A 27485-nucleotide genomic window follows, 5' to 3' on the forward strand; every position below is an offset into this window, starting at 1 on the left:
CTCACATTGCCATTGACAGTTTTTTCTGTTGTCTCTTTTTGGTCCATTTAGATTGTTAACGTAGATTGTATACAAAAAAAGGTTTAAAATGTTATGGATAAAAATGTTCACGTTTTACTGTGACTTGTTGTAGGCTCCTAAGTGGACCATAAGGTTAAAAACCAAACCAAACTTAAGAAAACTAAACTAAAAACATAAAATAAAATAAAAAACTAAGTAACTCCGCCAGAGTGTCTCTTTTGGGTCACTTTTGCCGGTCCCAAGCCTGGATAAAGGAGGAGGGTTGGAATTGTGACATAAAAAAAACAAGAATCGACAGAAGAAAGTTAATTTGTAGTTCTAAACATATTTAGGGTGTTTTGTACTCACTTTTTGTCTCTCCCACGACGTTATTCCTCGCTCCTACAGCGTCCATCACAATTACATGCACATGGCCAATTATGCAAATTAGGTGATGATTAGCTTGTTTGTATTACAGTGTTTTTGTACATGAGTTGTTGTATTTTAATACTGTCAACACTGAAAGCACCTAACAGGATATATGTTTTACTTTTCTTCATGCTCCTCTATAGAACAACTTGTCAGATGGAGCATTGGAGACTGATGTATTCCTGTCCTGTCTATTCAGAATAGTATTGCAGATCTACAGAAAAGCTAAAAAAGACAGCCGTGGTGTCACTCTAATTTCTTGGTTCTTCTGTGGTACATATAAATACCGCTACGTCTTCAATCAAATAGTTCTCAGCAGAATTTAAAAAGGAATGAAAACAAGAACGTGGCCCATTATTCCATTATCCATCATTTTGTTTCAGGTAAGGTGTTTCAAGAATCTGTAGAGAGTATTTCTCATTTTAAAGAGCCATTGAAGCCTCAACTAACCAAAAGATGCCAGCAAAATGTTCCTTTGGACACCAACACTTGTTGTGCCAGGTGTAAACAAGTCAGTATAACATGATCATGTTATAAAGCAGGCAGAGTGCTCTTTTCTGCAATATTAGTTTTCATTTGAATGTCTATTGATTACACATTTTGTCTGATTGTTGTGAGGCTACAACATCAGTAAGGTAAGTCATCTGTAACAGAGGACTGGTTATAATAGCAAATGAATAGCAAAATAGTTGTATAATTCCCTCCAACTAAGGTGGGAACCTTCCCACAGTTTGACAAACAGTATCAAAAACATTTGAAAGAAATTGTTTAAGTGCATAATGCACAATACCCAGTTTGTTATATATAATCACACATGCCCCATGTACTTCCCTTTGCATTTTGTACGTTTTATACTTTGTACACTTTGTACGGTTAAAATGAAGTGATCTGCTCCTTCTTGGTTTTTATGTTTATAACTTTATTTAATATGAGGGATGAGTTAGGATAAGTACTTTATTACTTTATTAGTCCATCAAAGACGGAAATGTGTCTTTAGTACTGTATAGGGAGGAGCACAGAGTCAGCCACAGTGCTGCCCCTGGAGCTATGTAGAGGTTAGATAAGTGCATTGCTCAAGGACAACTGTAGGAAGTGGTGCCAGGGATCTGAAACCAGCAACCTTCTGATTACTGATCAGTTTCTCTAACCTAACACCATCTCAAATTTGTTTTGACACTTTGAATTGTGGTTGTTTGTCTGGAAGAGGATAAGTCACTGTTGAACTGGATGTCTGCAATCAAATATTTCTCAACAGAATTTCAAAAGGAATGAAAACAAGAACGTGGTATATATGCATAGCCTGTTGGCAACTTTATTTATGTGTTTTGAATGGCTAAAACAAAACAAAATTAGACAAAAAAGCTGAAACTATTTCTCCTACTTTTAGCAGAGTACTTTGCAGGAAAGTGAACAAGTTGAACATAAATAGAGAACTAATCTAAGCAGTAAAGGGATGGTAGTGGCGAGTCATTCATCTTCTCCTGCGTCGTGACCTTGTGACCTGGGTCTCCTCCGGGGTCACGCACTCTGTCCTCTGGCAGCCACATTTATTGATGTGGATGTAGGAGTGGTTGTACTTTGACCCGTCTGGGCAGATCATCTCCACTTCCTTCTTGGTGGTGGATACTTCCCGACAGCAGGTACAAGAGCGCTCCATCATGTTGGCCTCAAGAGAATACCTGAAAACAGAAACGAGAGGCCATGTCATTATGTGGAAGTAGTGATGGTAGCAGTTGTAATTATATAACACTGACTGAGTTTACACAGGCAGCCTAATTCTGATGTTTTGACCAATCAGATGAGCTCTTTTCCCAATAATTGGGCAAAATATCAGAATTGGGCTTCCTTTGCAAACACAGCCATTGTAACATTATATATTACTGAAAATATAATTTGCAGTTTGCATTTAGACAGGCAGCCCAATTCTGCTTTATTGGGAGGATTAATGTGTTAGTGTTCCTGAAATATTTCAGGAATGATCAAAATACTCACATGGCATAGGTGCCACAGGATCCACCGCATGTTGTCACTTCCACCTCGTTTACAGACTTGCAGCCATTGCTGTCCAGGTACACTTTGCCCTTTGTCACGTTGCATGGCTTATATTTTGGAATACCTGCACACAAAAGTGACATTTTCAAATGAATTAATGTTAACCATTCTGAGGACCATGGCAATAGCTAAAATAATTTTTTCAATGCATGATAAAGGGCAAGAATGATTTACAAATGTCCATCAAAAAGGATGGTGTTAAAAAGACACTCACAGACATGGCAGCAACCATCTGGAGCAATGACTTCAGTTCCCTTAAAAACAAGAACATGGAAGAAAAAACAAGAACATTTTGAAGTCACTGACGTAACGTTTACCAAACTGGCTCCACATGTTTTTCAGTGCAGTGCTCTTGCATGGTTCACTTTAAGCAGCAGGTGTCTGTAACCTCACATAAATACACAGTAGGTTTGCTATATTAAGCAACAGGACTTGGTCTGAGTGACTGGGCATGTTTAACCTGAATTTCACAAGTATGATTTTGCACATTGTCCAGTTATTTTTAAATGGGCCAGCTTCCCGGCCTACAGATAATTTGCCAGATGGTTATTGTAACTCACGGGTATGCAGTCTTCTGGGTAGAAGTCAGGGCACACAGTCTTAGCCTCCATTGTGATGAGTTGGTCCATAATCTTTACGCACTCAAACTTTAGACACTTGTCTCCAGATGGTATCCAGACGGAACCAGGCTGTAGAGGTGAGAATGTGAAAGAAATCAACAGGAGATTCTTCAAATGATTTAAGATATACTGTATCATTGGTAAGATAGCTATTTTGCATAACACTTTAGTGCTACAGTACAATTACATGTTGGTGTTTTTAAATAATCAAGCGAAATAGGACTGATATGTTTTATGAATTGTAAATAGTAATGCTTCCTGATGCTATTTTACCTGAATAGTGTGTGTGGTGTTATCTGGCAGCATAACCACACAGCTTGTCTGTACACACTTTCCACAACACTGCCCAGGAACGGCTTGATGATCATAGCCCTGTAATGAAGAAGTATATGATGTGCACATGATCTCTCTCATACCAATGTGTGATCCAGGTAATTCACTAGTAATTACACTTATTCAGTAGTAGCCCAATAGTGGACACAGATGAATCAGGGTTATTATAATATTTTGACATGGATAAGAACTTGGCAAATATTACACTAAGTTGGTTGAATTACATATGAGGCCAAAGGGTGTAGATGTGTCAATGGAGATCACTTACCTGCTGGCAGTGAGTGTAACATTCAGTAGGTTGACACTCAATGATATGTAGATGGGTTTGGGGATCCACCCTGTCACCACACACACAATTCTTACACTTGTCCTCGGGAACATTGGCACCAGGCTGGAATGAGAATTTCAATGGAAAATGTATGAATTGAGACACTTTTTGTGTTCTATCTAATCTAATGTTTGTCTAATCTCATGAAAGGATTGACCAATACATATTGTTGGCACCCTAATAGAGGCCTCTAATTGCTTTATGGAGGGTTTTAATTTGTTTAGTTTAACTTCATTTGCTATTAATGTATGCAAGTAAAATAACATTGTCCTCTTTTAATAAGTTAAATTCAAAATTGTTGATAGTGTAGAAGTGGTGGGACTGGCCAAAATGAACATTGCATAGATAGCATTCTCACCTGATATTCAGTGTTGTTAAATACACAGACATCCTTTGGCACTGTGGGGCAAAGAACATGGATAACCACTCAATACAGCAACTAACATGTTGGGATATCTATGGTATGCACACTCAAGCACATGCAGATGCATACTCACAGCATTGATAAGTTGGGCAACAGACTCCCATAGTTGCCTCTGTCTCGAATCCGACTGGACAAGTTATCTTAGAAGTAGAGCATCGTTTGACATCACACTCTGTTAGAAAGAAACAACTATTGTTTTAAAAACTATGAAAATGGCCACATTGGATATATTAGGTAGTCACCAAAAATGTTAATGTTTAAACGGAGATGTTAGAAAGCCCACATATAGAGCACATTATCCTAACAAGTCACTCACCGCATTTGTCCTTTTGACAACAGTCAACAGTTTCTACGACCTTAACTTGGCCCTCCTGATCACAGGTGAGAGGAGGCTGATGTTGGCATGCCACAGGCTGGCATTGGATTCCCAGACTGTACGGGTCACACACACAATCCTGGCAGTTGCTCACCCAGGTCTCATTTGCCTGCAATGAGGAACAATTTAAGCACATCAAGGTTTGTATTGACACTACCAGCACAAAGTTCAATCATTCAGTGTGTCGAATCATGCATTACTGAAGCGCTTTGAGGTTCTAAGAAAAGCACTATAGAAATGTAATAAATTATTATTATTATTACTATTGCATACATTATTATACATGATTGTCAAAAGTGAACTACCCACATGATGTTAATGTGTATATCAGAAACAAATTGTTTATGTTCTCTGCTAAAATCTGTGAGAGAAATTCAACCACAATTTTACCTCTTTCCATTCTCCATTTGGCAATGGGCAAATATCTGATGAACCAAAGAGAAAATAATACATTAAAACAAAATAAGTAATTGAAATACAGTACATTCCACTACTTAGTTTTGATAATGTACTGTATGTACACATGATAAAACCAAAACCAACACCATTGAAGTATCTGTGAAAAATGCTGTGGTTAAACAGTTTTTTTGTTGTTGTTGTTTTATTTTTTTACAAAAAGCTGAACCAGCTTTCAAAAGACAATTACAGTAGCAATGAACAATTAACACTTTGTGCTTCCCAAAGTGAAGATCAGCATGATGTAGCTACTATCACAGCACCATACTGTAAGTCACCACACCGTCATCATACAATGCTGTTATTGAACCATCCTTACCACAGCTGGGGATACAGTAGTTTGAAGTGGAACTCATCAGAATGGTACCATTGGGGCAATAACATCCCTCCATTTGTATATCTCCCATGACACTGAACTCATTTTGAGTCTGGATGAATTTGAAATTGTACCTGCAGAGATATTTAAAAAGTGTCAATACCTGAGAGACTTTTCCCCATCATTATGCCCATCCACTGAACAACAACAGCATTATACATACCAGGCATTACAGGTTGGTTCAACTTGTGGACCGCAGGCATTATAAACCTTGGGTTTCTCGCATGTGAAGTCTGTAGAGGGTGAGAGAAAAAGGTTAATAACTAATAAGCTACATCATAGATCTGTCTGAGTTTTATGGTCTTGAGGAGTGATCTACTTACCACATTGTCCATTTGTATAATTTCTCCACTCAATACAGACTCCTGCTTGTGCACATGCATCAGCATAGGTCTGCATGCTGGTGCAGCCAATTTTGACCTCACTCATATGACACACATCAAAGATGCATGCCACAAGGAATGGCTCGTAGGGGATTACCTTATGGCAACTCTCAAAGACCCTTAAAAAGATGCCACGCTTCAGTTAGAGTAGATACTTAAACATGATAATTCACTTCGTACTGTCATCAGGCTTTTTCAAATGATTGCCATGTTTTAGTATGTCAAGTTACTGTTGGCACTGAGATGATTCTGATTGAAAGGTTATCGATCCTACAGAGGAGATAGGTTTCTTGTAAATACAAATTGCTACTTACTCGCTTTGAATGAGATGACAAATGGGTGGATCGCAGCCTGGTGGTTGTGTTGGTGTCGGCTCTGGTGGTGGTGGCGTGCACTGACTGTTATTGTGGTCAGCAACATGCCATTGGTGTGCCATGTCAGGACAAGATGAATCGATAGTCCCATTTGGCAAGCGACAGTCATCTGTCCGGTTGTTGTCACATGTCCCTGAATAATATTGAATACCATTGTTAGACAATGAGACATCATGGGGTAATCATGGTAACAGAGTGACCGTAAAACACCTGTACTCACCACACTGTCCCTCAGTGTTGCCACTGAACTTGTCCCAGGGCAGGTATATGCTAAACATAAGACCAGTGAAAGACACCTTGGCATTAATTGCTGGTATGACTAAAAGGGTCTCAATTCCGTTGTCTGTGATGCGGAAGTCCTTGGTCTCATATGCTGGGATGATGCGTTGCTGGTTTACATCAATCTAAGACAAAAATATTAAGAGATGGACAAAATGGTTACAATAATTCAATATTTGTATACACAATAGTATTCTAGAACTGTCTCCTATATCTAATACAGAGGAAGTATATCAATCTTGAATTAAAGCTAATCAATATCTAAGCTAATCAAAAAGCTAAGTTCTCTTAAATGAAAAATGAATGAAAATATCTTGAACATACAGTATTTGAGATATTTTAATTACCAGACTTGTGAAAACTCCATCAACGTCCTTCTTGGTCATGAATATCTCATAAGATTGGTAATAAATTGTCAGAGACTGAGGACAGGAAAGTCCATCTGCGGCATCACAATAGTAATTGTCGATTACAACACTGAAGTTGTACTTTGGCAGGATTTCTTTGACCAAGACGTAAGAACAATTTCGTTGGAAGCCATAGTATGTTCCATCAAAGGTGACATAGTGAGGGTCTCCCCAACCATAGCAGATACCTTTGTAAGAAGAGAACGGTTATCATTTAAAAGCACACGGATGTGGAATGTTTTATGCTAAATTATTAGTGATGTGATGATATGTTTCCCATGTTAGACATTAATATACATTTACTGCTGGTAACTATTAGATAACCCGAAACCAGTCAAGAGTAATGATAGTTTTTCAGATTTGGAACTAAAATCAATAGCGAAAGTGGATTTTGTGACACAACGAAAAAACTATTTTTTGTGAACTTACATTGACACTCATAGTGGAAACAGCATCCAGATTCGTCATACACTTTAATTGGAGGATAGTTATTTTCACATGCTATAGGCTTCGGAGTCTCACATTGTACATGCTCATAAATAACTTTCCCGTTGGCGCATGTTCCATTGGTGCACTGGTTATGTATCCAGCTTTCACCATTCTACAAACACAGAAAAGTATTAGGCCAACAGGAAATGTCTATACAATTATACATTTAGTTTTGAAATAAAATCATCCTTTTGTAAATAATAATTCCTATGGAATGATTCCACAAAAGTTATTATCTATAGCAGAGTAAATACCTGTCTTGGAGGATGTTCATGGTCACAGTTTTCAAAAGCTGGATTTTTTGGGGTGGTGGTTGGTCTTTCTGTTGTTGTTGGAAGGTGTGTAGTGGTTGGTGTAGTAGGAGGAACTGGAGTAGTTGACGTATTACATCTGGTAGCATGTGTTTCTACTTCACAAGTCTTGTTGCAGAGACCAATGTAGCACCATCCATCATGGTCAGAGACATTGTAAACAATTGAGCCTGAAAGTATTTTAGGAGCATTAAAAGATTTCCAATTTAACGTGTATAATGCCATACAAATTGAACATTAATAATGGCTAAATTAATGGTAACGCACAAAAGGTTTCAAACTTGGAAAGGGGGAAAATAAAAACGTACCTATGGGGAAATCAGTATGATTGAAATAGCAAGAACAATGAAGGGGTTCAGTGGATGGAGTCACTGGTTTCGTTGTTCCACCAGTTATTACAACAAATGAGGTTGTAGGAATAACACTAGTGAAGGGTGGCTGAGTTGTTGTCATTGTTGTTGTGGGAGCCAATGTTGTGTGGCTGGGATGTGTGTAGGTGTCACATTGACAACATTTCACTCGAATCTCATAATCAAAGCACTTTTGCTGAAGACCTGCTTTGTTATTGTTACAAATCAGTCCAACGGATGGATTGCAAGTCACGTCTTGGCCAAGCTGAGAGATCTGAAGTCCAGGGTATTGCATTGCTCTGCACTCTACTGCCTCTGGAGCTGAGCAAATGTGATAACCAGCAGCAATGATGTTCTTAATGGATTCATGATCTCCACCTTCAGATCCAGAGGTTGGCTGACCAAGGTTGATCCAGTCTGACCACACACATGTTTCTTCACCACTGCACTGGGTAGTTGATTCTCCTGTTGAGGTTGATGTAGGAGTAGTGGTTGGAGTTGTAGTAGGGGTGGAAGGCCGAGTTGTTGTTTTTGTTGTAGGTGGAGCTGTCGATGTTGAGGTTGTAGTAGTGGGTGTAGGAGTAGTGGTTCCAGGAACTGTTGTTGTTGTGGTGGTTGGGATGTGTGTTGTGGTTCCACATTGACAACATTTCACTCGAATCTCATAATCGAAGCACTTTTGCTGAAGACCTTGCTTATTATTGTTACAAATCAGTCCAACGGATGGATTGCAAGTCACGTCTTGGCCAAGCTGAGAGATCTGAAGTCCAGGGTATTGTTTTGCTCTACATTCAACTGCCTCTGGAGATGTGCAAATGTGATAACCAGCAGCAATGATGTTCTTAATGGATTCATTATCTCCACCTTCAGATCCAGAGGTTGGCTGACCAAGGTTGATCCAGTCTGACCACACACATGTTTCTTCACCACTGCAGTGGGTAGTTGTTACTCCTGTTGAGGTTGATGTAGGAGTAGTGGTTGGAGTTGTAGTGGGGCTGGGATGCTGAGTTGTTGTTTTTGTTGTAGGTGGAGCTGTCGATGTTGAGGTTGTAGTAGTGGGTGTAGGAGTAGTGGTTCCAGGAACTGTTGTTGTTGTGGTGGTTGGGATGTGTGTTGTGGTTCCACATTGACAACATTTCACTCGAATCTCATAATCGAAGCACTTTTGCTGAAGACCTTGCTTATTATTGTTACAAATCAGTCCAACGGATGGATTGCAAGTCACGTCTTGGCCAAGCTGAGAGATCTGAAGTCCAGGGTATTGTTTTGCTCTACATTCAACTGCCTCTGGAGATGAGCAAATGTGATAACCAGCAGCAATGATGTTCTTAATGGATTCATTATCTCCACCTTCAGATCCAGAGGTTGGCTGACCAAGGTTGATCCAGTCTGACCACACACATGTTTCTTCACCACTGCAGTGGGTAGTTGTTACTCCTGTTGAAGTTGATGTAGGAGTAGTGGTTGGAGTTGTAGTATGGCTGGGGCTGGGATGCTTAGTTGTTGTTTTTGTTGTAGGTGGAGCTGTCGATGTTGAGGTTGTAGTAGTGGGTGTAGGAGTAGTGGTTCCAGGAACTGTTGTTGTTGTGGTGGTTGGGATGTGTGTTGTGGTTCCACATTGACAACATTTCACTCGAATCTCATAATCAAAGCACTTTTGCTGAAGACCTTGCTTATTATTGTTACAAATCAGTCCAACGGATGGATTGCAAGTCACGTCTTGGCCAAGCTGAGAGATCTGAAGTCCAGGGTATTGTTTTGCTCTACATTTAACTGCCTCTGGAGATGAGCAAATGTGATAACCAGCAGCAATGATGTTCTTAATGGATTCATTATCTCCACCTTCAGATCCAGAGGTTGGCTGACCAAGGTTTATCCAGTCTGACCACACACATGTTTCTTCACCACTGCAGTGGGTAGTTGTTACTCCTGTTGAAGTTGATGTAGGAGTAGTGGTTGGAGTTGTAGTAGGGCTGGGGCTGGGATGCTTAGTTGTTGTTTTCGTTGTAGGTGGAGCTGTCGATGTTGAGGTTGTAGTAGTGGGTGTAGGAGTAGTGGTTCCAGGAACTGTTGTTGTTGTGGTGGTTGGGATGTGTGTTGTGGTTCCACATTGACAACATTTCACTCGAATCTCATAATCGAAGCACTTTTGCTGAAGACCTTGCTTATTATTGTTACAAATCAGTCCAACGGATGGATTGCAAGTCACGTCTTGGCCAAGCTGAGAGATCTGAAGTCCAGGGTATTGTTTTGCTCTACATTCAACTGCCTCTGGAGATGAGCAAATGTGATAACCAGCAGCAATGATGTTCTTAATGGATTCATTATCTCCACCTTCAGATCCAGAGGTTGGCTGACCAAGGTTGATCCAGTCTGACCACACACATGTTTCTTCACCACTGCAGTGGGTAGTTGTTACTCCTGTTGAAGTTGATGTAGGAGTAGTGGTTGGAGTTGTAGTAGGGCTGGGGCTGGGATGCTTAGTTGTTGTTTTTGTTGTAGGTGGAGCTGTCGATGTTGAGGTTGTAGTAGTGGGTGTAGGAGTAGTGGTTCCAGGAACTGTTGTTGTTGTGGTGGTTGGGATGTTTGTTGTGGTTCCACACTGACAACATTTCACTCGAATCTCATAATCGAAGCACTTTTGCTGAAGACCTTGCTTATTATTGTTACAAATCAGTCCAACGGATGGATTGCAAGTCACGTCTTGGCCAAGCTGAGAGATCTGAAGTCCAGGGTATTGTTTTGCTCTACATTCAACTGCCTCTGGAGATGAGCAAATGTGATAACCAGCAGCAATGATGTTCTTAATGGATTCATTATCTCCACCTTCAGATCCAGAGGTTGGCTGACCAAGGTTGATCCAGTCTGACCACACACATGTTTCTTCACCACTGCAGTGGGTAGTTGATACTCCTGTTGAGGTGGATGTAGGAGTAGTGGTTGGAGTTGTAGTGAGGGCTGGGATGCTTAGTTGTTGTTTTTGTTGTAGGTGGAGCTGTCGATGTTGAGGTTGTAGTAGTGGGTGTAGGAGTAGTGGTTCCAGGAACTGTTGTTGTTGTGGTGGTTGGGATGTGTGTTGTGGTTCCACATTGACAACATTTCACTCGAATCTCATAATCGAAGCACTTTTGCTGAAGACCTTGCTTATTATTGTTACAAATCAGTCCAACGGATGGATTGCAAGTCACGTCTTGGCCAAGCTGAGAGATCTGAAGTCCAGGGTATTGTTTTGCTCTACATTCAACTGCCTCAGGAGTTGAGCAAATGTGATAACCAGCAGCAATGATGTTCTTAATGGATCCATTATCTCCACCTTCAGATCCAGAGGTTGGCTGACCAAGGTTGATCCAGTCTGACCACACACATGTTTCTTCACCACTGCAGTGGGTAGTTGTTACTCCTGTTGAGGTTGATGTAGGAGTAGTGGTTGGAGTTGTAGTGGGGCTGAGATGCTGAGTTGTTGTTTTTGTTGTAGGTGGAGCTGTCGATGTTGAGGTTGTAGTAGTGGGTGTAGGAGTAGTGGTTCCAGGAACTGTTGTTGTTGTGGTGGTTGGGATGTGTGTTGTGGTTCCACATTGACAACATTTCACTCGAATCTCATAATCGAAGCACTTTTGCTGAAGACCTTGCTTATTATTGTTACAAATCAGTCCAACGGATGGATTGCAAGTCACGTCTTGGCCAAGCTGAGAGATCTGAAGTCCAGGGTATTGTTTTGCTCTACATTCAACTGCCTCTGGAGTTGAGCAAATGTGATAACCAGCAGCAATGATGTTCTTAATGGATTCATTATCTCCACCTTCAGATCCAGAGGTTGGCTGACCAAGGTTGATCCAGTCTGACCACACACATGTTTCTTCACCACTGCAGTGGGTAGTTGTTACTCCTGTTGAGGTGTATGTAGGAGTAGTGGTTGGAGTTGTAGTGGGGCTGGGATGCTGAGTTGTTGTTTTTGTTGTAGGTGGAGCTGTCGATGTTGAGGTTGTAGTAGTGGGTGTAGGAGTAGTGGTTCGAGGAACTGTTGTTGTTGTGGTGGTTGGGATGTGTGTTGTGGTTCCACATTGACAACATTTCACTCGAATCTCGTAATCGAAGCACTTTTGCTGAAGACCTTGCTTATTGTTGTTACAAATCAGTCCAACGGATGGATTGCAAGTCACGTCTTGGCCAAGCTGAGAGATCTGAAGTCCAGGGTATTGTTTTGCTCTACATTCAACTGCCTCTGGAGTTGAGCAAATGTGATAACCAGCAGCAATGATGTTCTTAATGGATTCATTATCTCCACCTTCAGATCCAGAGGTTGGCTGACCAAGGTTGATCCAGTCTGACCACACACATGTTTCTTCACCACTGCAGTGGGTAGTTGTTACTCCTGTTGAGGTTGATGTAGGAGTAGTGGTTGGAGTTGTAGTGGGGCTGGGATGCTTAGTTGTTGTTTTTGTTGTAGGTGGAGCTGTCGATGTTGAGGTTGTAGTAGTGGGTGTAGGAGTAGTGGTTCCAGGAACTGTTGTTGTTGTGGTGGTTGGGATGTGTGTTGTGGTTCCACATTGACAACATTTCACTCGAATCTCATAATCAAAGCACTTTTGCTGAAGACCTTGCTTATTATTGTTACAAATCAGTCCAACGGATGGATTGCAAGTCACGTCTTGGCCAAGCTGAGAGATCTGAAGTCCAGGGTATTGTTTTGCTCTACATTCAACTGCCTCTGGAGTTGAGCAAATGTGATAACCAGCAGCAATGATGTTCTTAATGGATTCATTATCTCCACCTTCAGATCCAGAGGTTGGCTGACCAAGGTTGATCCAGTCTGACCACACACATGTTTCTTCACCACTGCAGTGGGTAGTTGTTACTCCTGTTGAGGTTGATGTAGGAGTAGTGGTTGGAGTTGTAGTGGGGCTGGGATGCTGAGTTGTTGTTTTTGTTGTAGGTGGAGCTGTCGATGTTGAGGTTGTAGTAGTGGGTGTAGGAGTAGTGGTTCCAGGAACTGTTGTTGTTGTGGTGGTTGGGATGTGTGTTGTGGTTCCACATTGACAACATTTCACTCGAATCTCATAATCGAAGCACTTTTGCTGAAGACCTTGCTTATTATTGTTACAAATCAGTCCAACGGATGGATTGCAAGTCACGTCTTGGCCAAGCTGAGAGATCTGAAGTCCAGGGTATTGTTTTGCTCTACATTCAACTGCCTCTGGAGTTGAGCAAATGTGATAACCAGCAGCAATGATGTTCTTAATGGATTCATTATCTCCACCTTCAGATCCAGAGGTTGGCTGACCAAGGTTGATCCAGTCTGACCACACACATGTTTCTTCACCACTGCAGTGGGTAGTTGTTACTCCTGTTGAGGTTGATGTAGGAGTAGTGGTTGGAGTTGTAGTGGGGCTGGGATGCTTAGTTGTTGTTTTTGTTGTAGGTGGAGCTGTCAATGTTGAGGTTGTAGTAGTGGGTGTAGGAGTAGTGGTTCCAGGAACTGTTGTGTTGTTGTGGTGGTTGGGATGTGTGTTGTGGTTCCACATTGACAACATTTCACTCGAATCTCATAATCAAAGCACTTTTGCTGAAGACCTTGCTTATTATTGTTACAAATCAGTCCAACGGATGGATTGCAAGTCACGTCTTGGCCAAGCTGAGAGATCTGAAGTCCAGGGTATTGTTTTGCTCTACATTCAACTGCCTCTGGAGATGAGCAAATGTGATAACCAGCAGCAATGATGTTCTTAATGGATTCATTATCTCCACCTTCAGATCCAGAGGTTGGCTGACCAAGGTTGATCCAGTCTGACCACACACATGTTTCTTCACCACTGCAGTGGGTAGTTGTTACTCCTGTTGAGGTTGATGTAGGAGTAGTGGTTGGAGTTGTAGTGGGGCTGGGATGCTTAGTTGTTGTTTTTGTTGTAGGTGGAGCTGTCGATGTTGAGGTTGTAGTAGTGGGTGTAGGAGTAGTGGTTCCAGGAACTGTTGTTGTTGTGGTGGTTGGGATGTGTGTTGTGGTTCCACACTGACAACATTTCACTCGAATCTCGTAATCGAAGCACTTTTGCTGAAGACCTTGCTTATTATTGTTACAAATCAGTCCAACGGATGGATTGCAAGTCACGTCTTGGCCAAGCTGAGAGATCTGAAGTCCAGGGTATTGTTTTGCTCTACATTCAACTGCCTCTGGAGATGAGCAAATGTGATAACCAGCAGCAATGATGTTCTTAATGGATTCATTATCTCCACCTTCAGATCCAGTGGTTGGCTGACCAAGGTTGATCCAGTCTGACCACACACATGTTTCTTCACCACTGCAGTGGGTAGTTGTTACTCCTGTTGTGGTGTATGTAGGAGTAGTGGTTGGAGTTGTAGTAGGCGGGGCTGGGAGGCCGACTTTGTTTTGTTGTAGGTGGAGCTGTCGATGTTGAGGTTGTAGTAGTGGGTGTAGGAGTAGTGGTTGGAGGAACTGTTGTTGTTGTTGTGGTTGGGATGTGATGTTGTGGGTCCACATTGACAACATTTCACTCGAATCTCGTAATCGAAGCACTTTTGCTGAAGACCTTGCTTATTGTTGTTACAAATCAGTCCAACGGATGGATTGCAAGTCACGTCTTGGCCAAGCTGAGAGATCTGAAGTCCAGGGTATTGTTTTGCTCTACATTCAACTGCCTCTGGAGCTGAGCAAATGTGATAACCAGCAGCAATGATGTTCTTAATGGATTCATTATCTCCACCTTCAGATCCAGAGGTTGGCTGACCAAGGTTGATCCAGTCTGACCACACACATGTTTCTTCACCACTGCAGGGGGTAGTTGTTACTCCTGTTGTGGTGTATGTAGGAGTAGTGGTTGGAGTTGTAGTGGGGCTGGGATGCTGAGTTGTTGTTTTTGTTGTAGGTGGAGCTGTCGATGTTGAGGTTGTAGTAGTGGGTGTAGGAGTAGTGGTTCGAGGAACTGTTGTTGTTGTGGTGGTTGGGATGTATGTTGTGGTTCCACATTGACAACATTTCACTCGAATCTCGTAATCGAAGCACTTTTGCTGAAGACCTTGCTTATTGTTGTTACAAATCAGTCCAACGGATGGATTGCAAGTCACGTCTTGGCCAAGCTGAGAGATCTGAAGTCCAGGGTATTGTTTTGCTCTACATTCAACTGCCTCTGGAGCTGAGCAAATGTGATAACCAGCAGCAATGATGTTCTTAATGGATTCATTATCTCCACCTTCAGATCCAGAGGTTGGCTGACCAAGGTTGATCCAGTCTGACCACACACATGTTTCTTCACCACTACAGTGGGTAGGTTTTACTCCTGTTGAGGTTGATGTAGGAGTAGTGGTTGGAGCTGGAGTATGGCTGGTAGGCTGAGTTGTTGTTTTTGTTGTAGGTGGAGCTGTCGATGTTGAGGTTGTAGTAGTGGGTGTAGGAGTAGTGGTTCGAGGAACTGTTGTTGTTGTGGTGGTTGGGATGTGTGTTGTGGGTCCACATTGACAACATTTCACTCGAATCTCGTAATCGAAGCACTTTTGCTGAAGACCTTGCTTATTATTGTTACAAATCAGTCCAACGGATGGATTGCAAGTCACGTCTTGGCCAAGCTGAGAGATCTGAAGTCCAGGGTATTGTTTTGCTCTACATTCAACTGCCTCTGGAGATGAGCAAATGTGATAACCAGCAGCAATGATGTTCTTAATGGATTCATTATCTCCACCTTCAGATCCAGAGGTTGGCTGACCAAGGTTGATCCAGTCTGACCACACACATGTTTCTTCACCACTGCAGTGGGTAGTTGTTACTCCTGTTGAGGTTGATGTAGGAGTAGTGGTTGGAGTTGTAGTGGGGCTGGGATGCTGAGTTGTTGTTTTTGTTGTAGGTGGAGCTGTCGATGTTGAGGTTGTAGTAGTGGGTGTAGGAGTAGTGGTTCCAGGAACTGTTGTTGTTGTTGTGGTTGGGATGTGTGTTGTGGTTCCACATTGACAACATTTCACTCGAATCTCATAATCGAAGCACTTTTGCTGAAGACCTTGCTTATTATTGTTACAAATCAGTCCAACGGATGGATTGCAAGTCACGTCTTGGCCAAGCTGAGAGATCTGAAGTCCAGGGTATTGTTTTGCTCTACATTCAACTGCCTCTGGAGATGAGCAAATGTGATAACCAGCAGCAATGATGTTCTTAATGGATTCATTATCTCCACCTTCAGATCCAGAGGTTGGCTGACCAAGGTTGATCCAGTCTGACCACACACATGTTTCTTCACCACTGCAGTGGGTAGTTGTTACTCCTGTTGAGGTTGATGTAGGAGTAGTGGTTGGAGTTGTAGTGGGGCTGGGATGCTGAGTTGTTGTTTTTGTTGTAGGTGGAGCTGTCGATGTTGAGGTTGTAGTAGTGGGTGTAGGAGTAGTGGTTCCAGGAACTGTTGTTGTTGTTGGTGGTTGGGATGTGTGTTGTGGTTCCACATTGACAACATTTCACTCGAATCTCATAATCGAAGCACTTTTGCTGAAGACCTTGCTTATTATTGTTACAAATCAGTCCAACGGATGGATTGCAAGTCACGTCTTGGCCAAGCTGAGAGATCTGAAGTCCAGGGTATTGTTTTGCTCTACATTCAACTGCCTCTGGAGATGAGCAAATGTGATAACCAGCAGCAATGATGTTCTTAATGGATTCATTATCTCCACCTTCAGATCCAGAGGTTGGCTGACCAAGGTTGATCCAGTCTGACCACACACATGTTTCTTCACCACTGCAGTGGGTAGTTGTTACTCCTGTTGAAGTTAATGTAGGAGTAGTGGTTGGAGTTGTAGTATGGCTGAGATTCTTAGTTGTTGTTTTTGTTGTAGGTGGAGCTGTCGATGTTGAGGTTGTAGTAGTGGGTGTAGGAGTAGTGGTTCCAGGAACTGTTGTTGTTGTGGTGGTTGGGATGTGTGTTGTGGTTCCACATTGACAACATTTCACTCGAATCTCATAATCGAAGCACTTTTGCTGAAGACCTTGCTTATTATTGTTACAAATCAGTCCAACGGATGGATTGCAAGTCACGTCTTGGCCAAGCTGAGAGATCTGAAGTCCAGGGTATTGTTTTGCTCTACATTCAACTGCCTCTGGAGATGAGCAAATGTGATAACCAGCAGCAATGATGTTCTTAATGGATTCATTATCTCCACCTTCAGATCCAGAGGTTGGCTGACCAAGGTTGATCCAGTCTGACCACACACATGTTTCTTCACCACTGCAGTGGGTAGTTGTTACTCCTGTTGAGGTTGATGTAGGAGTAGTGGTTGGAGTTGTAGTGGGGCTGAGATGCTGAGTTGTTGTTTTTGTTGTAGGTGGAGCTGTCGATGTTGAGGTTGTAGTAGTGGGTGTAGGAGTAGTGGTTCCAGGAACTGTTGTTGTTGTGGTGGTTGGGATGTGTGTTGTGGGTCCACATTGACAACATTTCACTCGAATCTCGTAATCGAAGCACTTTTGCTGAAGACCTTGCTTATTGTTGTTACAAATCAGTCCAACGGATGGATTGCAAGTCACGTCTTGGCCAAGCTGAGAGATCTGAAGTCCAGGGTATTGTTTTGCTCTACATTCAACTGCCTCTGGAGATGAGCAAATGTGATAACCAGCAGCAATGATGTTCTTAATGGATTCATTATCTCCACCTTCAGATCCAGAGGTTGGCTGACCAAGGTTGATCCAGTCTGACCACACACATGTTTCTTCACCACTGCAGTGGGTAGTTGATACTCCTGTTGAGGTTGATGTAGGAGTAGTGGTTGGAGTTGTAGTGGGGCTGGGATGCTGAGTTGTTTTTGTTGTAGGTGGAGCTGTCGATGTTGAGGTTGTAGTAGTGGGTGTAGGAGTAGTGGTTCGAGGAACTGTTGTTGTTGTGGTGGTTGGGATGTGTGTTGTGGTTCCACATTGACAACATTTCACTCGAATCTCGTAATCGAAGCACTTTTGCTGAAGACCTTGCTTATTGTTGTTACAAATCAGTCCAACGGATGGATTGCAAGTCACGTCTTGGCCAAGCTGAGAGATCTGAAGTCCAGGGTATTGTTTTGCTCTACATTCAACTGCCTCTGGAGATGAGCAAATGTGATAACCAGCAGCAATTATGTTCTTAATGGATTCATTATCTCCACCTTCAGATCCAGAGGTTGGCTGACCAAGGTTGATCCAGTCTGACCACACACATGTTTCTTCACCACTGCAGTGGGTAGTTGTTACTCCTGTTGAGGTGGATGTAGGAGTAGTGGTTGGAGTTGTAGTGGGGCTGGGATGCCGAGCTGTTGTTTGTTGTAGGTGGAGCTGTCGATGTTGAGGTTGTAGTAGTGGGTGTAGGAGTAGTGGTTCGAGGAACTGTTGTTGTTGTGTGTGGTTGGGATGGGTGTTGTGGTTCCACATTGACAACATTTCACTCGAATCTCATAATCGAAGCACTTTTGCTGAAGACCTTGCTTATTATTGTTACAAATCAGTCCAACGGATGGATTGCAAGTCACGTCTTGGCCAAGCTGAGAGATCTGAAGTCCAGGGTATTGTTTTGCTCTACATTCAACTGCCTCTGGAGATGAGCAAATGTGATAACCAGCAGCAATTATGTTCTTAATGGATTCATTATCTCCACCTTCTGATCCAGAAGTTGGCTGACCAAGGTTGATCCAGTCTGACCACACACATGTTTCTTCACCACTGCAGTGGGTAGTTGTTACTCCTGTTGAGGTTGATGTAGGAGTAGTGGTTGGAGTTGTAGTGGGGCTGGGATGCTTAGTTGTTGTTTTTGTTGTAGGTGGAGCTGTCGATGTTGAGGTTGTAGTAGTGGGTGTAGGAGTAGTGGTTCCAGGAACTGTTGTTGTTGTGGTGGTTGGGATGTGTGTTGTGGTTCCACATTGACAACATTTCACTCGAATCTCGTAATCAAGCACTTTTGCTGAAGACCTTGCTTATTGTTGTTACAAATCAGTCCAACGGATGGACTGCAAGTCACGTCTTGGCCAAGCTGAGAGATCTGAAGTCCAGGGTATTGTTTTGCTCTACATTCAACTGCCTCTGGAGTTGAGCAAATGTGATAACCAGCAGCAATGATGTTCTTAATGGATTCATTATCTCCACCTTCAGATCCAGAGGTTGGCTGACCAAGGTTGATCCAGTCTGACCACACACATGTTTCTTCACCACTGCAGGGGTAGTTGTTACTCCTGTTGAGGTTGATGTAGGAGTAGTGGTTGGAGTTGTAGTAGGGGCTGAGATGCTGAGTTGTTTTTGTTGTAGGTGGAGCTGTCGATGTTGAGGTTGTAGTAGTGGGTGTAGGAGTAGTGGTTCGAGGAACTGTTGTTGTTGTGGTGGTTGGGATGTGATGTTGTGGGTCCACATTGACAACATTTCACTCGAATCTCATAATCGAAGCACTTTTGCTGAAGACCTTGCTTATTGTTGTTACAAATCAGTCCAACGGATGGACTGCAAGTCACGTCTTGGCCAAGCTGAGAGATCTGAAGTCCAGGGTATTGTTTTGCTCTACATTCAACTGCCTCTGGAGCTGAGCAAATGTGATAACCAGCAGCAATGATGTTCTTAATGGATTCATTATCTCCACCTTCAGATCCAGAGGTTGGCTGACCAAGGTTGATCCAGTCTGACCACACACATGTTTCTTCACCACTGCAGGGGGTAGTTGTTACTCCTGTTGATGGTTTATGTAGGAGTAGTGGTTGGAGTTGTAGTGGGGCTGAGATGCTGAGTTGTTGTTTGTTGTAGGTGGAACTGTCGATGTTGAGGTTGTAGTAGTGGGTGTAGGAGTAGTGGTTCGAGGAACTGTTGATGTTGTGGTGGTTGGGATGGTGTTGTGGTTCCACATTGACAACATTTCACTCGAATCTCGTAATCAAAGCACTTTTGCTGAAGACCTTGCTTATTGTTGTTACAAATCAGTCCAACGGATGGATTGCAAGTCACGTCTTGGCCAAGCTGAGAGATCTGAAGTCCAGGGTATTGTTTTGCTCTACATTCAACTGCCTCTGGAGCTGAGCAAATGTGATAACCAGCAGCAATGATGTTCTTAATGGATTCATTATCTCCACCTTCAGATCCAGAGGTTGGCTGACCAAGGTTGATCCAGTCTGACCACACACATGTTTCTTCACCACTGCAGTGGGTAGTTGTTACTCCTGTTGAGGTTGATGTAGGAGTAGTGGTTGGAGTTGTAGTGGGGCTGAGATGCTGAGTTGTTGTTGTTGTAGGTGGAGCTGTCGATGTTGAGGTTGTAGTAGTGGGTGTAGGAGTAGTGGTTGCAGGAACTGTTGTTGTTGTGGTGGTTGGGATGGATGTTGTGGGTCCACATTGACAACATTTCACTCGAATCTCGTAATCGAAGCACTTTTGCTGAAGACCTTGCTTATTGTTGTTACAAATCAGTCCAACGGATGGATTGCAAGTCACGTCTTGGCCAAGCTGAGAGATCTGAAGTCCAGGGTATTGTTTTGCTCTACATTCAACTGCCTCTGGAGATGAGCAAATGTGATAACCAGCAGCAATGATGTTCTTAATGGATTCATTATCTCCACCTTCAGATCCAGAGGTTGGCTGACCAAGGTTGATCCAGTCTGACCACACACATGTTTCTTCACCACTGCAGGGGGTAGTTGATACTCCTGTTGAGGTTTATGTAGGAGTAGTGGTTGGAGTTGTAGTGGACTGGGGCTGGGATGCTTAGTTGTTGTTTTTGTTGTAGGTGGAGCTGTCGATGTTGAGGTTTGTAGTAGTGGGTGTAGGAGTAGTGGTTCCAGGAACTGTTGTTGTTGTGGTGGTTGGGATGTGTGTTGTGGTTCCACATTGACAACATTTCACTCGAATCTCATAATCAAAGCACTTTTGCTGAAGACCTTGCTTATTATTGTTACAAATCAGTCCAACGGATGGATTGCAAGTCACGTCTTGGCCAAGCTGAGAGATCTGAAGTCCAGGGTATTGTTTTGCTCTACACTCAACTGCCTCTGGAGATGAGCAAATGTGATAACCAGCAGCAATGATGTTCTTAATGGATTCATTATCTCCACCTTCAGATCCAGAGGTTGGCTGACCAAGGTTGATCCAGTCTGACCACACACATGTTTCTTCACCACTGCAGGGGGTAGTTGTTACTCCTGTTGAGGTTGATGTAGGAGTAGTGGTTGGAGTTGTAGTGGGGCTGGGATGCTGATGTTGTTTTTGTTGTAGGTGGAGCTGTCGATGTTGAGGTTGTAGTAGTGGGTGTAGGAGTAGTGGTTCCAGGAACTGTGTGTTGTTGTGGTGGTTGGGATGGGTGTTGTGGGTTCCACATTGACAACATTTCACTCGAATCTCGTAATCGAAGCACTTTTGCTGAAGACCTTGCTTATTGTTGTTACAAATCAGTCCAACGGATGGATTGCAAGTCACGTCTTGGCCAAGCTGAGAGATCTGAAGTCCAGGGTATTGTTTTGCTCTACATTCAACTGCCTCTGGAGATGAGCAAATGTGATAACCAGCAGCAATGATGTTCTTAATGGATTCATTATCTCCACCTTCAGATCCAGAGGTTGGCTGACCAAGGTTGATCCAGTCTGACCACACACATGTTTCTTCACCACTGCAGTGGGTAGTTGTTACTCCTGTTGAGGTTGATGTAGGAGTAGTGGTTGGAGTTGTAGTGGGGCTGAGATGCTGAGTTGTTGTTTTTGTTGTAGGTGGAGCTGTCGATGTTGAGGTTGTAGTAGTGGGTGTAGGAGTAGTGGTTCCAGGAACTGTTGTTGTTGTGGTGGTTGGGATGTGTGTTGTGGTTCCACATTGACAACATTTCACTCGAATCTCATAATCGAAGCACTTTTGCTGAAGACCTTGCTTATTATTGTTACAAATCAGTCCAACGGATGGACTGCAAGTCACGTCTTGGCCAAGCTGAGAGATCTGAAGTCCAGGGTATTGTTTTGCTCTACACTCAACTGCCTCTGGAGCTGAGCAAATGTGATAACCAGCAGCAATGATGTTCTTAATGGATTCATTATCTCCACCTTCAGATCCAGAGGTTGGCTGACCAAGGTTGATCCAGTCTGACCACACACATGTTTCTTCACCACTGCAGGGGGTAGTTGATACTCCTGTTGAGGTTGATGTAGGAGTAGTGGTTGGAGTTGTAGTGGGGCTGAGATGCTGAGTTGTTGTTTTTGTTGTAGGTGGAGCTGTCGATGTTGAGGTTGTAGTAGTGGGTGTAGGAGTAGTGGTTCGAGGAACTGTGTGTTGTTGTGGTGGTTGGGATGTGTGTTGTGGGTTCCACATTGACAACATTTCACTCGAATCTCGTAATCAAAGCACTTTTGCTGAAGACCTTGCTTATTATTGTTACAAATCAGTCCAACGGATGGATTGCAAGTCACGTCTTGGCCAAGCTGAGAGATCTGAAGTCCAGGGTATTGTTTTGCTCTACATTCAACTGCCTCTGGAGATGAGCAAATGTGATAACCAGCAGCAATGATGTTCTTAATGGATTCATTATCTCCACCTTCAGATCCAGAGGTTGGCTGACCAAGGTTGATCCAGTCTGACCACACACATGTTTCTTCACCACTGCAGTGGGTAGTTGTTACTCCTGTTGAAGTTGATGTAGGAGTAGTGGTTGGAGTTGTATTAGGACTGGGGCTGGGATGCTTAGTTGTTGTTTTTGTTGTAGGTGGAGCTGTCGATGTTGAGGTTGTAGTAGTGGGTGTAGGAGTAGTGGTTCCAGGAACTGTTGTTGTTGTGGTGGTTGGGATGTGTGTTGTGGTTCCACATTGACAACATTTCACTCGAATCTCATAATCAAAGCACTTTTGCTGAAGACCTTGCTTATTATTGTTACAAATCAGTCCAACGGATGGATTGCAAGTCACGTCTTGGCCAAGCTGAGAGATCTGAAGTCCAGGGTATTGTTTTGCTCTACATTCAACTGCCTCTGGAGATGAGCAAATGTGATAACCAGCAGCAATGATGTTCTTAATGGATTCATTATCTCCACCTTCAGATCCAGAGGTTGGCTGACCAAGGTTGATCCAGTCTGACCACACACATGTTTCTTCACCACTACAGTGGGTAGGTTTTACTCCTGTTGAGGTTGATGTAGGAGTAGTGGTTGGAGCTGGAGTATGGCTGGTAGGCTGAGTTGTTTTAGTTTTAGATGTAACTGTCGATGTTGAGGTCTTTGTAGTGGGTTTTGGAGTAGTGTTAGGAGGAACTGTTGTTGGTGTGGTAGGTGGAGCAGTCGATGTTAAGATTGTAGTTGTGGGTGTTGGAGTAGTGGTAGGAGTTGTAGTTGTGGTTAGAGGTTGAGTTGAGGTTGGAGGAGTAGTGATTGTCATTGGTTTACTTGTTGTTGTAGGTAATGTGGATGTTGACATTGTTGTAGGCAGGGGAATGGTATGTGTTGTAGTGTGACATTTCACAGTCTTACAACACTTCACCTTAATTTCATAGTCAAGGCATATTGGAGGAATGCCTTGATCTTTGTTCTGGCATATTAGTCCAACCTCTGTATTACATTCTACCTTCTGTCCTAATTCAGACAATGGGACCCCTGGATATCGCACTGCTTGGCACATGACATCCACTGGTTTTTCACAAATATCTTTTCCAGATTGTATAATCTTTTTAATTGATTCATTGTCGCCACCCCCAGGACCAAATTGAGGATAGTCCACATTATACCAAGGTGACCACTCACAAACTGTGCAATTAGGGGTTTTTGTAGTCAATGTGGTTGTTGATATAGTGGAGGTGGTTTCTGTTGTAGTTGTTTGTGTTGCAAAAGGTGGCCTTGCAGTTGTTGGTGCAATAGTTGTAGGCTTAGATGTGCAAAGATTTTCATCACAGCAGAGGACTCGAACTTGGTAGTTAAAGCACAGTGGGAATGGGCCTGACTGGTCTTCATTTCTGCAAGTCAAACCTTCTGCAACATTACACAGAACCACTTGGCCCACTTGGCTTATGCTAACATTTGGGTACTTCTCGGCTCTGCATTGAATCTTGCTTGGCTTCTCACATATATCGTGTCCCTCTGCTCTTATGTTGTTGTAGGTTTCAGAGTCTCCTCCTGGAGTTCCAAGTGTAGGGAATGTGGTATCAAACCATTGTGACCATACACATGGATAGCCACATGTTGTAGTAAAGGATGTTGGATACGGTGTTGTCTCTGTTGAAGTTGTGGCTGGTTCTATAGAGACAGGGATTACATAACAGTTTAAAACAAACAAACCATTTTAAATTGTGTAAAAACATGTAATTTAGGTGCATAATTAGCAGTGTTCTTAGCCATTTTTATCGCAAAAGATACCTGCTGTAGTTTTTACATTTCACATAACTTCATACAACAACTAATTCACTAGTCATTCAAGTCTCAGTCTCAGGTACCCACCAGTTGTGTGGTGTTGAGAAAGTAAAGACAGTTGTTGTCAATGTAGAGGATGGAGTAGAGGTAGGAACAGTAGATGGAGTTGGATGAGCTGTAAAGAGCTGGAGTTGAACATGGGTACATGTCCCTGTGTATGGTTCCATTCTTCCCACAAACGGCTGTGATACAGCTGCCGTGCCCATTTGTGGTGTGATAGATGGTATGTCCATTGGGGTATTTGTTCCCATTGTAGGTGCAAGTGCAAGCTGAAAGGGTAAGATATATTTTAGGGTACTGGAATGTTGAATAAATAATTTATGTGTTGTTGTTTTAGTTTAAGGATCCATTTATACCTTGTTCATCGTATTTGCAGTCCACTGTCACGGAATTACAATAGCTTTGGAAAAAGAAACATTTACAATTGTACTTTCATTCTTGACATTCAAACACAGTTACGGTGTTCACAATTTTAGGGAAGACCAAAATTCTCTGTATTACTAAAGGCATACCATGTCTGGCAGTTTTCTGTGGTCGGTACTTTTTCTCCATTATTGTAGTGTTTTCCATCTGTGCCATAGCAGCCACACTGCTCCTTCTCCACACATTGCATTGTATCTTCATCAAATAGGGGTTGAGCAGGAGGACATTTTGGATAGCAACCTAAAGAAGAAGAAAAATGTATGAATATTAATGATGAAAAAGCAATTGATTGATAGAGGGATATGGTGAAGAAACACAGGGAATAGAAACTGAGTGAAAAATAAAGAATATCTCAAATGACCTCAGACAGTTATTCTTCTAAATATTTGATGATTGTAAAACTGGAACACCTATGTGAGAATGCTGTTCATTGACTACAGCTCAGTGTTCAACACCATAGTGCCCACAAAGCTCATCACTAAGCTAAGGACCCTGGGACTAAACACCTCCCTCTGCAACTGGATTCTGGACTTCCTGATGGGCCGCCCCAGGTGGTAAGGGTAGGCAACAACACATCTGCCACGCTGATCCTCAACACCGGGGCCCCTCAGGAGTGCGTGCTTAGTCCCCTCCTGTACTCCCTGTTCACCCACGACTGCATGGCCAAGCACGACTCCAACACCATCATTAAGTTTGCTGACGACACAACAGTGGTAGGCCTGATCACCAACAATGATGAGACAGCCTATAGGGAGGAGGTCAGAGACCTGGCAGTGTGGTGCCAAGACAACAACCTCTCCCTCAATGTGAGCAAGACAAAGGAGATGATCGTGGACTACAGGAAAAGGTGGGCCGAACAGGCCCCCATTAACATCGACGGGGCTGTAGTGGAGCAGGTCGAACGTTTCAAGTTCCTTGGTGTCCACATCACCAACAAACTATCATGGTCCAAACACACCAAGACAGTCGTGAAGAGGGCACGACAACACCTTTTCCCTCTCAGGAGACGGAAAAGATTTGGCATGGGTCCCCAGATCCTCAAAAAGTTATACAGCTGCACCATCGAGAGCATCCTGACCGGTTGCATCACAGCCTGGTTTGGCAACTGCTCGGCATCCCCTACAGAGGGTAGTGCGTAAGGCCCAATACATCACTGGGGCCAGGCTTCCTGCCATCCAGGACCTATATACTAGGTGGTGTCAGAGGAATGCCCATACAATTGTCAAAGACTCCAGCCACCCAAGTCATAGACTGTTCTCTCTGCTACTGCATGGCAAGCGGTACCGGAGCGCCAAGTCTAGGTCCAAAAGGCTCCTTAACAGCTTCTACCCCCAAGCCATAACACTGCTGAACAATTAATCAAATGGCCACCCGGACTATTTACCCCTACCTACAGTGGTTAAAATTACCTAGACTAACCTGTACCCCCACACATTGACTCGGTACCGGTACCCCCTGTATATAGCCTTGTTATTGTTATGCAATCTTAACGTGTTACTTTTTATTTTATTTTTTACTTTAGCTTAATTAGCAAATATTTTCTTAACTCTATTTCTTGATTAAGGGCTTGTAAGTAAGCATTTCACGGTGTTGTATTCGGCGCATATGACAAATAACATTTGATTTGATTTGTTATGGAAAATTGTTGTTTCCCAAAATAGATCCTAAATGAATGTCTACTGTACCTTCAAGAGGTGGTATCTGAGTGGAGCAGCTCCCGGAGGGATTCCTGCAGGTCTTCATACACTGAGCTCCACATGCCTTGTAGTGCCACTCACATTCTCCAGGGGGGTTGTAGTAATCACAGAACAGTGCTGTATGTGGTGGACAAAAGCTCTCTGTAAGTATTGTCTTCAATTCGGTTTAAACTGACTGGATTAAGTCTATTTTTATGTCAGCACTTAAATGAGTTGAACATTTAGAGACTCACGGCAGATTTGTGGGCTTCTCCAGGCTATGCAGGCTCCAGCCTCATTACAGGCCTCTGCATAAGCTGCCACAGCGGTACAGAAACACTCACAGTCTCCACCACTGTCACAAGCACATGAGTCTGTCACACAAGCATCGTAGAAAGGAGAGGGGTCCACCTAATTGGAAAACAGAATTTAGTCGACATGATCATATCAAATTCCAAAACATTCAGTGAACAACTAAAGTCTTAACTTACTTTAGAATGGCAGTCTGTGAAAACGTTGCTCTGTATGATGCTGCACTGTTTCTGTGACCAAGACTGCCTGTAAGGGTTGGCAATACAGGGGCTCCTTTTGGTCTTTGCATCGGGGCAGCTTGCAGAGACTTTCCAGCTGTTTCCAAAGTCTAGAGGCTTGACAACAACTGCCTGGCTCCTGGTGGTGAAGTCATTGTTTGCGTTGCCATCATAGTTTCCACACAGACCACAGACATGTCCCTGAATAGGACATAGCATTAGATTCAGTTGAGTGATAAAAGGAGTCATAACAGACTTGTGAATATCATTTGATGGAATACTAGAAACATATTTACAAATCTAATATGTAATTCAATCAAAGTTCAAATGTACCTTGAACTGTGGGTTAAGTTTGATGAACATGCTTGTTTTCCTGTCCCACATGAGAATCAAACCATTATTTGCTTCAATCACAAGGTAGATGCCCATTGTGCGAATCTGGTAGGGAACCGCCTCCCCTGAATTTCTCTCAACAACTTGGTAGTTTCCTTCTGTCAGGATTAATTCATTGTTCTGAAAG

The 27485-nt window shown here is 42.9% G+C and overlaps 1 protein-coding gene across 1 annotated transcript in view; it reads right to left on the minus strand.

Moving 5' to 3' along the window:
- Positions 1–1808: 1808 nt before the first annotated feature.
- LOC121561487 (mucin-5AC-like) overlaps positions 1809–27485 on the minus strand; it is a 35218-nt gene continuing 9541 nt past the window's right edge. Inside the window, exons 22-43 of the mRNA XM_045213490.1 lie at positions 27299–27478; positions 26927–27166; positions 26690–26846; positions 26445–26573; positions 24849–24999; positions 8937–9019; positions 6778–7025; positions 6372–6555; positions 6092–6284; positions 5718–5896; positions 5558–5627; positions 5338–5468; positions 4953–4987; positions 4503–4671; positions 4260–4358; positions 4121–4161; positions 3703–3825; positions 3375–3473; positions 3042–3170; positions 2696–2735; positions 2422–2545; positions 1809–2108 (exon numbers count right to left, since the gene is read on the minus strand). Of these exons, the coding sequence (XP_045069425.1) occupies positions 1901–2108; positions 2422–2545; positions 2696–2735; positions 3042–3170; positions 3375–3473; positions 3703–3825; positions 4121–4161; positions 4260–4358; positions 4503–4671; positions 4953–4987; positions 5338–5468; positions 5558–5627; positions 5718–5896; positions 6092–6284; positions 6372–6555; positions 6778–7025; positions 8937–9019; positions 24849–24999; positions 26445–26573; positions 26690–26846; positions 26927–27166; positions 27299–27478 (3012 nt within the window). The 3' untranslated portion in view covers positions 1809–1900. The remainder of the gene's footprint in view (positions 2109–2421; positions 2546–2695; positions 2736–3041; positions 3171–3374; positions 3474–3702; positions 3826–4120; positions 4162–4259; positions 4359–4502; positions 4672–4952; positions 4988–5337; positions 5469–5557; positions 5628–5717; positions 5897–6091; positions 6285–6371; positions 6556–6777; positions 7026–8936; positions 9020–24848; positions 25000–26444; positions 26574–26689; positions 26847–26926; positions 27167–27298; positions 27479–27485) is intronic.

Source organism: Coregonus clupeaformis, unplaced genomic scaffold, assembly GCF_020615455.1.
Source record: "Coregonus clupeaformis isolate EN_2021a unplaced genomic scaffold, ASM2061545v1 scaf0114, whole genome shotgun sequence".
In the NCBI taxonomy this organism is placed as follows: Eukaryota; Metazoa; Chordata; class Actinopteri; order Salmoniformes; family Salmonidae; genus Coregonus; species Coregonus clupeaformis.